This window comes from Bidens hawaiensis, unplaced genomic scaffold (genome assembly GCF_021521415.1).
Source record: "Bidens hawaiensis isolate Kalapana, Puna unplaced genomic scaffold, B.hawaiensis_p1.1 tig00032735_1, whole genome shotgun sequence".
NCBI classification, from domain to species: Eukaryota; Viridiplantae; Streptophyta; class Magnoliopsida; order Asterales; family Asteraceae; genus Bidens; species Bidens hawaiensis.
The window spans coordinates 58,489-70,091 of NW_027495580.1; the positions used below are offsets into that span (position 1 = coordinate 58,489).

Consider the following 11,603-nt stretch of genomic DNA (forward strand, 5'->3'; position numbering starts at 1 on the left):
TGACGTGACGCTAATGTGACAGTTTGTTGAGGTTTGTTATTATGAATGCTCTTAGTTGCAACTACGTATATGTACGTATATGTAGGTGGCAACTTAGAAAAGTGCATGCATATACATGGTTTACACTTATAATTTTCCCACTTAATTATACAAATGTCACAATCCATGAATCCATCTATGGTTACTGCCATGTTCTTTATGTATTCTTACATATACTACTCAATAATATATATATATATAAATATGATTTACGTACGTACGTATGGTGAATTTTCACAAAATATACTAATACAGTCTTTGACCATAATTATAACAGGAAAGGCGTCTGTCCGACAGATGCCGCATTATGTGATAAGGAAAACCCAACACATATATATGTAACTAGGAAAAGTTTTTTATGCTTACCATGGTAGACTTTTAGACAAACTCCTACCTGTGAGTAACGTAGCTGATCATCATTTAAATATCTTGTCGATCATCACCACTTTCAAGTCCTCTTCTCCATCATAACTCCAACTACAATGAGTTTTCACCATCTTATGATCATCTCCTATCTTGTAACTCTCCTCCTCTCTCTTTCAAACTCTTACGAAAACACTAGTACCATACTCATCAACCAAACTCACTTCTTCACACATCTAAAGACTTCCCTTTCAACTCACTCTCCATTCACCACCTGGGATGGAACAAACGTCTGCAACTACACTGGTGTCACCTGTAACAATAAAGGGTACGTCGTCAAAATCGATATCTCCGGCCGGAACTTATCCGGCCGGTTCCCAGAGAATATATGTTCTTACTTTCCGAGTCTGAGAACCCTAAATTTTGGCAACAATAATATCCATGGGGAGTTCCCTTACAGCATCACTAACTGCTCACAACTTGAAGAGCTCAACACCACTAACACCCGACTGGCCGGACAACTGCCGGATTTTTCTCCGATGAAGTCACTGAGGTTGCTAGACATGTCTACTTGCAACTTCACAGGAAGATTTCCTCTCTCTCTTATAAGCCTAACCAATCTTGAAAGGATTAATTTCAATGAAAACGGCGGGTTTGATCTCTGGAGGTTGCCGGAGGATATTTTCCGGCTGTCTAAGCTCAAATCCTTGATTTTGAGTACCTGCATGGTGACTGGTCCGATCCCGAAATCAATCGGGAACATGACCTCATTGGTTGATCTGGAACTATGTGGCAACTTCTTAACCGGTCCGGTTCCAAGAGAAATTGGTTTGATGAAAAACCTGCAACAGCTTGAGCTTTACTACAACCAACTCTCTGGTGAGATACCGGAGGAGCTCGGAAACCTGACTGAGCTCACTGATATTGACATATCAGTCAACAAGTTAACCGGAAGCATACCCGAATCCATATGCCGGTTACCGAAGCTCAAAGTGTTGCAGTTTTACAACAACAGTCTCACCGGAGAAATCCCGCGTGTTCTTGGGGATTCAAAGACTTTGAAGATGTTATCCTTGTACGGAAACTATCTCACCGGCGAACTGCCCCGGAATCTAGGGAGATCATCACCATTGGTGCTCATTGACGTGTCCGAAAATCAGCTTACCGGAGAGCTACCACCGGGGATATGTAATAGAGGTAAGCTGGTTTACTTGCTAGCTCTTGAAAACAGGTTTTCCGGTGTCTTGCCGGAAAGTTATTCCAACTGTCTTTCTGTTATCCGTTTCCGACTAGATTCCAACCGGTTGTCCGGAAACATACCGGAAGGGATTTTCAGCCTCCCACGGGTGTCGATTATCGATCTGAGTTACAATTCATTCACGGGTTCCATATCAAAATCGATAAGGAATGCTAGGAACTTGTCGGAATTGTTCTTGCAAAGTAACAAGCTCACCGGAGCTATCCCACCGGAAATATCACATGTTTTTAATCTTGTAAAGATTGATCTTAGTGACAATCTTCTTTCTGGGCCAATACCCGAAGGTATCGGTGATCTAACAAGACTCAATCTTCTCTTGTTACAAAGAAATAAACTCACATCTTCTATCCCTAATTCACTCTCATCATTAACATCTTTAAATGTTCTTGATCTGTCAAGAAATCAGTTGACTGGATCAATCCCAGAAACCCTTTGTGATTTGCTACCAGCCTCCATGGATTTTTCTAATAATAATCTCTCAGGACCAATACCTGATTTGTTTATCAAAGAAGGGCAGCTAGAAAGCTTCCTAGGTAACCCTAAACTTTGTGTTTCTCAAAACCCTAATTTGTCACATCAAAAGTTTTCAATGTGCGCACAAACTCACAATAAGAAGAAGAAAGTTGATTACATTTGGATTGTTTTAGTGTCCCTTGGGATTATTATCCTTGTTGGTATATTGTTTCTAAAAAGATTGTATACTAACCAAAGAGATGGTGTGAAACATGAAGAAACATGGTCGTCTTCTAACTTCTCGTATAATGTTAAAAGCTTCCATCGAATAAGTTTTGATCAGGACGAGATAGTGGAAGCCATGGTTGATAAGAATGTGGTGGGACATGGTGGGTCTGGAACTGTTTACAAGATTGATCTCAGCAATGGGGAAGTGGTCGCGGTTAAGCGACTTTGGAGTCGAAAAGCAAAAGATTATTACTCATCTGAAGATCAGCAGACTGTGAACAAAGAGCTTAAAACAGAAGTGGAGACATTAGGAAACATAAGACACAAGAACATAGTCAAGTTGTATTGTTATTTGTCTGGTTTGGATTGTGATCTTTTGGTATATGAATACATGCCAAATGGGAACCTTTGGGACGCACTTCATACCGTGAGTAAATGTGTTTTGGATTGGCCGACAAGACACCGGATCGCGCTTGGTGTAGCTCAGGGTTTAGCCTATCTGCACCACGATTTAGTGCCACCCATTATTCATAGAGACGTCAAGTCCACCAATATCCTCTTGGACACAAACTTCCAACCCAAAGTTGCTGATTTTGGAATTGCAAAAGTTTTACGGGCTACAGGGAAAGACTCTACCACAACGGTTGTTGCAGGATCCTATGGTTACTTAGCCCCAGGTAATCTAACTTTGGTCGCAAAACTATCACTATATATTTGCCACTGTTTTTGTTTATTTCCTATTGGTCTAATAGTATTAGCGGCGATTTTGGGTACTTTTAGCAGCGATTTTGGTCGCCGCTAATGAGCATTTTTTTTGTAGTGATCTTGATGTTTGGTTTAGTTTAGTTGACGTATATATATTTCTTACAGTACTGATCGATGTTTATAATATAGAGTACGCATATTCATCCAAGGCAACAACAAAGTGCGACGTCTATAGTTTCGGCGTGGTGCTACTGGAACTGATAACAGGAAAGAAGCCTGTGGAGGTAGAGTTTGGAGATAACAAGAACATCATATATTGGATTTCAACCAAAGTGGAGACAAAAGAAGGAGCGATTAACGTTTTGGACAAGAGACTTTCAGGGTATTTCAGTAACGAGATCATTAAGGTTCTTCGCATAGCAATCCGTTGTACATGCAAGACCGCGGCCCTTCGTCCTAGCATGAATGAGGTTGTTCAGTTGCTAATCGAGGCAGACCCATGCCAATTTGAGCATTGCAAGTCGCCAAACAAGACCAAAGAACAGGTCATGTAAGTGTATGATCATAACAACTTTCTTCGGGTTGTATGTTCACATTGAATGGTTTTACTACCCGTTTGGAACCTATAGATAAACACAACTTGTAGATATCTACTTACACTCTTCATTTTTATCACTATGTTATCCATTGCAGTTGTAATAATTACCTAATAGTAACAAGCTAAAATGCTTTAGGAAGAACAAGTTTCACGCTTATCTTAGTTTATATTTGTGATGTATAACAGAAGCATGAAAATAAACATAGCGAATTCTAAAAGAAAGTTGATATATTACATCATATAAGAATCAAATTGTGGAATTCATAGTGTAATTAAGGAAATTAGTAAAAAGTAAAGATTATGAAATAACTAAAATTAGAGAAATATTCAGTGATGAAAACGGAGCCTAATTAATGGAATTAAGGTCAAGGCCATGTAATCCAAAGGGAGCAAGTAGAAGTTGGTTAACTATTAAATCAATCGCTTCTTGTGAATTTATATTTACGTTGTGTCCAGAAAAAGATCCTTTTGATCCTCAATCAATTATTCTATATATAAGGTGTTGCCTTTTTCCATGACCCAAAGATATACTTTTGTTCCTCCATGTTAAAAGGTCGCGTAGACCCCAAGTGGGCAAACAAACATCATCAAAAAGAAGACTCGTATCAAGAATTTATGCTAATATATATATATATATACATATATATATATATATGTGTATATATATATGTATATATATATATATATATATATTGAATCCGCATCATATGAGTGGTATATATATGTATTGGGACCTTTAAAAAGAAAAAGATTCAATAATGAGATGGCATTTCTTCTTTTTATGGTGGACAATCAATACATTAAAGTTGTTACTTGTTATTCATTCATTCATTCATTCATTCAGTCTTCTATCATAATGGAATACTCATATGTCAAGTATGCCTTTTGTAAGAAAAACTTATCACCATTGAAAATCATCCTTTTAGTGAGGGTTGTTAACGATAATGATATGATCTAATATATTAATTAAAGTTTAACTATTATTTAATTTATTTTTTATATTCTAATTATATTTTTTTACTGTTCATCTGTTTCTATTTTTACATTTTTATTTTACTATATATTGTAATCTTTGTTTAAGAAAAAGAATAAAAAAATATAATCAAGAAAATTGTTTCACCTTTGCTTTCTCTTCTTCACTTTGGTTTTTGGAGCCTAACTCACTCTATGGGTCTATCGGAAAATTGACCATCTCGACAGGCCCGTTCCGAGAAACACAAAAAAAAATTGGGCCGAAGGCGAATATAAATTTGGGCCTTAAGACTTAAGTAAAATATAAACTCGATAACGCAAATTGAAAAGAAAATCATACGATGATAAATTAATTTCAATACACAAAACATAAATATTGTAGCAAAATAATCTAATTTACATACCTAAACGAAACGCGATGCTCGCCTTGCATTTTTTGAAGCAAAACCCGATCAGGTGGTGCGGCGGTGGTGGACTGGTGGTGCAGGCTGCCGGCGGTCGCGGTGGTTTGTGGCTGCCTTTTTGAGTTTTTGTGGTACGTCTGTAAAGTATGGAATTAGAATTTGGAAGATGGTGTGGTGTTTGTATTTTTTTTAAAAACCTTTCAGACTTCCGTGATGTCCTCCTGACTCTTCTAAATTGTAATGGGTTATGGGCCTTATGGCCTACAAATAATTGGGCTACAAACATTTTATAAAGGGCCTAAACAATTTTTTTATATAAAATATATACAAAATTTAAAAATTTTCGGGCCTACCGGGTGGTCGGGCCTATGGCGGTCGACTATCCTGCCATAGGCCTGGGCCGACCCTGCTTCTCGAATCGGTCTCTATCAATTTGATGTTTTCACTGAGTGTTTATTATTTAGTTTCATTATTATATTCTAATTATGTTTCCATATTGTTTATCTTTTCCTATTTTTATGTCTTGGTTTTCCTATATCTTGTAATCTTTTTATAAGAAAAAGAATAAGAAAAGCAGACAAGAAAATTGTTTCAACTTTGGTTTCTCTTATTCTCTTTTGTTCTTGGAGCCTAACTCACTCTACAGGTCTATTATGAGATTGAAAATCTCGAATCAGTCTCTATCAATTTGGTGCTTTCATTAGCTTACTTATTCTTCCTTCGACGCATGACGGCCTGATCATGGCCTTAGTCGAGCGACTCGACCGGTTGCGACACCATAATGCTGCCATGGCCGCTCAATGAGCCTCTCACAACGAAGTGCTACACGCCTCCACCAGCTCCCTCGCAGCCGCCATCACCAAAGTTTTCCGCTGCATCTAATCAATTAGATCCACTGCCACCAGATCTAACAACCACAATAACCACAATACCACTGATATGCTAAAAGTAGTCAAATAATTATTAATTAAATAACGGTAAACTAGACACTAAGTAATACTCTAGACTATTTGAAACTCGACTACACTACTGATGGGAACGTGAACCGATCGACTCTAGTGAAGCTAAGTAAATCCGAATTGAGAACCCACGAGACTCTTTTAATTACGTAAATTAACTAATTAGACTCGACAAACTGACACGACTGTTTATTATATATTTATTAAAGGGGGGTTTTAAATTAATTAATATTAAACTAATAAAATAACTAATTATTAAGAAAAGACAAGTAATAAAACACAAGACAATTTAGTTCAACTGATTCAGATGGTGATGAAAGACCACCTAGGCTGGAAAAGTTTCAGTTATCAAATAGTTGGAAAATAATTGTTATGTAACTGAGATAATAAAATAGACACTTAAAAGAAAACCCGAACAAAAACCCCTAACCCTTCTCAAGAAGACACCTATGGGTTTCTAATAAGTTTTAAGACACACCAATTTATATATTAAACTCCCTTACGGTTATTTAAATAAATATAAACGAGTACCTTTATAATGAAATCTTACCTTACAGCGCGGAAATCAAAGATAATTTAATAAAGTCAGTTGACTCGCTAGACAATGTTAATCAATCAAACCTAGATGGACTCTGACAGAGAACTAAACCTAGCAATCTTAATTAACAAAGATCTAGCAGATAACCTATCACCTTACGACTTTCTAGGTTAGCAGCAAACTTTTATTTGTTTGACTAATAATATTATTCCTAAGATCTTATTCAAATTCAGTAAAAAACTAGCAAAAAACAAATAGTAGATAACCTAACAAAATCTTATCATATGAATTAATCACCAAGGATAATGTGGAATAATAAAACTAGATCAAACAAAACCAAGTACACATATCCATCAATTAAATTAACCAAACAATTTACTAATTCATAAAATCATAACAAAAAATAATAATCCAACTAAAATCAAACATCAAATACGGTTCATCGATTTTAGCCTAGGCAGTCTATAATGTTTAGCCTAGCATCGGAAATCAAATAAAATAAAACTGAAAGAAAACATCGTGAAAATAATGAAATCGGAAGATTAAAGGTGATAAAACCCATAGTCTTCAATCTCGAACGTAAGGCTCTTCACCAGATAATTCCTTGTCTTCAAAACCGCCAAATATCTCGAATAAAAGCTCCAAGAAACTTCAAATTCATCTGGTGGGCGTAGGATACTTTTCAGGTTAAGATTTATATAGTGAATCTGAGCCTTAAACTGACCAAAAACGATACTTTCTAGAATATATCTCTCTAGGCGTCGCGCAACCAGCCTTGGTATACCTGGCCACGCGGTGCGTCTTACTTAAAGGAGGCTGGCTTCGGCCGGTCCGACTAGCTGGTTCTTCCGGTTCAATCCTGATTCGCCTCGGTTCCTCGTTTTAGCTCATTTTAAATCGTTTTTCACCCTTTCCAACCACGGTCAACTTCCGGAACCTACAAAATACAAATATGTTAGTAGTATACAAATTCTAATTAAAAACGAACAAAAACTAATAAAATATTATAATAAATATGCAAGAAAAATATATATAAATATCAGTATATCTTATATCCCCACACGTTCTCTATTTTAGTCCCCAAAAATTTTTAATGCAATAGAATCAAAATCGGAAAATATAGTCTTAAAAACATATAGATTATTTTATAGTTCAGAAAAACGCAAAAACCACGATCACCAATATTGTTGTCCACTTAAACCCATGCCTTGATCTTTAGCAGAACAAGTAAGATCCAACAACTTCTTTATTTATATAACTCAGTGGTTTCCACTGTTAAGACCCATTTATTTTCAGTTTTTACTGGACCAAAACACCCCAACTTGACTTAAACCTCAAAATTAGCAGATTTAAAATTTTTATTGCTCTTTTTTGCATTAATAGTTAAGACGAACAAGGGTATTGTTTATCCACATAATTCAAGCATCTGAGTTAACCAAAGCAGCTATTAGATATGATTAAGGTATAACTAATTAATTAGCAAGTGTTTCCCACAACATGACATACCCCCGTTATCAAGCAATTCCCCAAACCATCACCATAGGTGAGTGTGCATGAATTCATCTGTATGATTTACATGTGGCGTGTCCCTTGTGGTCCGTTTTTTAATGGTAATGCGATGCGAACAAGGGGAACCCACATGGCTAACTGCGTGGATGATCAAGTCAGTAGTGTATTTGTACTTTAAGTATGAGCTGATCAAGTTTAATGACTTATGTTTGGCAGAAAACTGCGGGTTTGCTCTTTTTAGCTTTTTAATATTCACAAATCCACTTAGGAAATGTGAATACCAAGATGATAAACTGCATAAAGATCCAGAGTCTCTGGAACCGTGGCATCGCATCAATACAAGATTTAAGATTATAACATCATACCAAATGAAATGTAAAACACTAAAGCTAGACAGTTTAAGATTTGTATCACCGACTACTTGCCATACTCTAATGTTAAAACTACCCAAGCATAATATGATAAGGTATTCAAATTTTTAAAATTCATAATATTTATAATATTTTCATATTCATACCAAGAATTGAGGCTTGAGCATGGCCCGACCTTTCATTACTTATTTTCCATGGACAAAACGCATCACCCACTAAAAATCATATCTATTCGTTACCTATTTATCAAATTGCCCTTTCATTCTCGAGGATGAGCCTACCGACACATCCCAAGTTAAGTGTGATTTTTTTTTACATTATCTCATATTATTAATATTTAGAAAAACCAATTTTCGATAATTATTATCATCTTCCATTTAGATGCAAAAACCTATTTCTTCATAAAATGTTTTCATTTTTTAAGTTAGATTTAAACTACGACTTAAATATCTCATCCACACTATTAAATAGTCCTCAATGCAAGGATAAGGACGACCTAAAATAGAAATAAAAATAAAATAAAGCCGGAAAAAAAACTAAAAACCTAAAAATGTAAACAAAAATAAAAAAACAAAATAAAACGCAATTAAGCTAGATAATGGAAAAGACTTAGCTTGGTAATATGCGCATGAAACATGATGCCAAAGTCTTCTTCCATAAATTCTCTCCAACTACGAATGTGCTCAGATACAGTACCTCCTTCTCTTATACACAAACATAAGCGACAAAAATTCAACAAATCAATATCTAAAAAAATATTTCTTATCAAGCTGATAGATATTATGCATTCAAAGTATTTCACCAAAACAACCAATATATAAAAACATGAATAATCAGCAGCAAATAAATAAACTAAAAGTATGCGGCTCCACTACTGCTCCATCCCCAAAATTTTGGTCCAAATTTGACAACTTAGTAAAGTTGAAGGATCAAAATTATTCTCTAAAATAAGTAATGAGAAAATTTAAATAAAGATAATAAAATCATTTTATAAGGAAATAAAAATATTTCATAAAGAAGCTGTCTCATGTTAAGGATATGGAATAGGAAGTTCCATCCCACACGGAAAGATGGAAGAAAGTGGAAGCATTCGACATGGGTATAAATAAGGAAGTTAAAATCCATCCCACATGGAAAGTGGTAAAGATTTGGAAGCTCTTTATAAAGAGATAAAAATCCATAGTAATATTCTTTTATGCCTAGCATGCACTCAGTGGTCCTAGCGGAGGGTGCGAAGCACCCGACACGCACGGGCTCGAGCTTGGGCTCGAACGAGGAAGATGGCGATGGCGAGGGGCCCTATTGTTTTTGGAAAATGAAAGTAAGACCAAGATGTGAAAAGTTACCTAAGACAAAGGATCAAAAGTAAAAAATTGAATTCAGGAAGCCATCGCGATACGCGATGAGCCTAGAACAAGGGTCATCGTGATACGCGATGAACCATGATGACTCAGCACACACGTGTCAGCACGTGGCATGGCGGGGTAAAATATACGGCGTCGCGATACGAAACGGCTAAGGATGCCATCGCGTATCGCAATGGGACCCAAAATCAGCCTATAAATAGGGGTTCATGGTATCTCATTTTTCACACAACAAAACACATTCATTCATACACTCTTATTCGCGTTTTTCGTGTCGAGTATTGCAGTGTGTGCCAAGCTCTGAGGTTCCTACAGTTTAAGCTCTAGTAAGCAATAGAGAGTAGAAGTGCTGCTCAATCAATCGTTGTAATCGAACTTTGAATACCGTGTAAGGTAGGGGTTCCACCTAAGTTACTATTTTATTTTTATATTATATGGCTTAGACCATAGTCAGGGGTATAGCCCAAACCTTGATTATAATTATGTTTACATAAGCTTTTAACATAGTAATGTTTCTTTACAATTAAGAAACACGTAATTTTTCATTCATGAGGATATAGTCAAAATATAGTTTCTTCGCGATTAAGAAGCGTAACATTTTATATATACAAAGAATATAGTTAATATATTGTTTCTTTATGATTAAGTAACATAAGATTTTATTTACAAAGGTAGCAGTTAATGATGTTTCTTCTTAAAAAAAAATAGATTATAGATGTTTCTTCATGAAGAAGAAACTCAGCATAAAATTTGGTAAATAATCAGAAAGACTACATGTCTTGGTATTTTATTCAAACAAATGATAAATCAAGGTTTAAAGCTATTAAAAACCAGACTAAAGGTATGTAGCCGGATCAAGAGAAGATCCAGGTAATTATATAAACCTATTTTATTATAGGTTAATCATCAATCAATCAACCATTCACAAAGGTTTTCAAACGAGATCACCACATCATTCAGAAAAAACAGTCACAGGTGAATACATTAACCTTTACAAACAGTCAAAACATATTTATACTCAATAAGCATGAACGGGTTGTTTATCTTAAAGAGTCAGTCAACGTTTACATGAGATTACATGATCTCTAAAACGTTATAATACAAGATAGAAAATAAAAGCAACTCAGACCGATTATACATGTGTCTGTATCCAAACATAACTGTTCATCCTAAACTGACAAAGGCTACGTGGCTGCGGGCTAACAGTCATAACTAGTTCTCCATTAAGGGCTACGTGGCTCGGGGAACACTTTTGTGTGTGTAGGGTAGTGGTACAAATCACATAACTATAAATACTTCTGCTGAGCTTGTACAGAAAACTATATTGTATTGTAACTATAATTTAAATATTTTTAGAGTTAACGATTCACCAGCACATCGTTGACGTATTCCCCCCCCCCCATATTTCACTAACATGTAGCAAGGAATTAGAGTCATTCATGAAGATAGACGCTCTCAAAGTAAAGATGGCTCAGTTTTAAATTATTAAAATATTCTAAAAAAGATTTAAACATGATTTATAATTCAAACACTCGGGTATTTATTATCTGAGATATTTTCAAATAAATTAATACTTTATTATAACCAAAGTCTCCCGCTAAAATAAACCGCAACTCGGATATATTTACAAAACAAGTACCAATTATTGGTCATATGCCTAGGCCCTATGCCGGGGTGTGACAAGTTGGTATCAGAGCCATCGATCTTAGCGAATTAAGTATTTAATTATACCTAGGCTTAGATCAAAGATAGATACCAATCTTATAAATAGAGTCATCAGTTTCAACGAATTAGGTATTAATGTATTAGTACCTAAGCCTTAACTACTTGGTGAATAAGTAG

General features: G+C 35.6%; 1 protein-coding gene across 1 annotated transcript; it reads left to right on the forward strand.

Moving 5' to 3' along the window:
* Positions 1-500: 500 nt before the first annotated feature.
* Positions 501-4,095, forward strand: LOC143583949 (uncharacterized). Its single transcript, XM_077066118.1, has 2 exons — positions 501-3,018; positions 3,236-4,095. Exons 1-2 carry the CDS (start codon positions 522-524, stop codon positions 3,598-3,600), a joined length of 2,862 nt encoding a protein of 953 aa, XP_076922233.1. The 5' UTR covers positions 501-521; the 3' UTR covers positions 3,601-4,095.
* Positions 4,096-11,603: the final 7,508 nt, after the last annotated feature.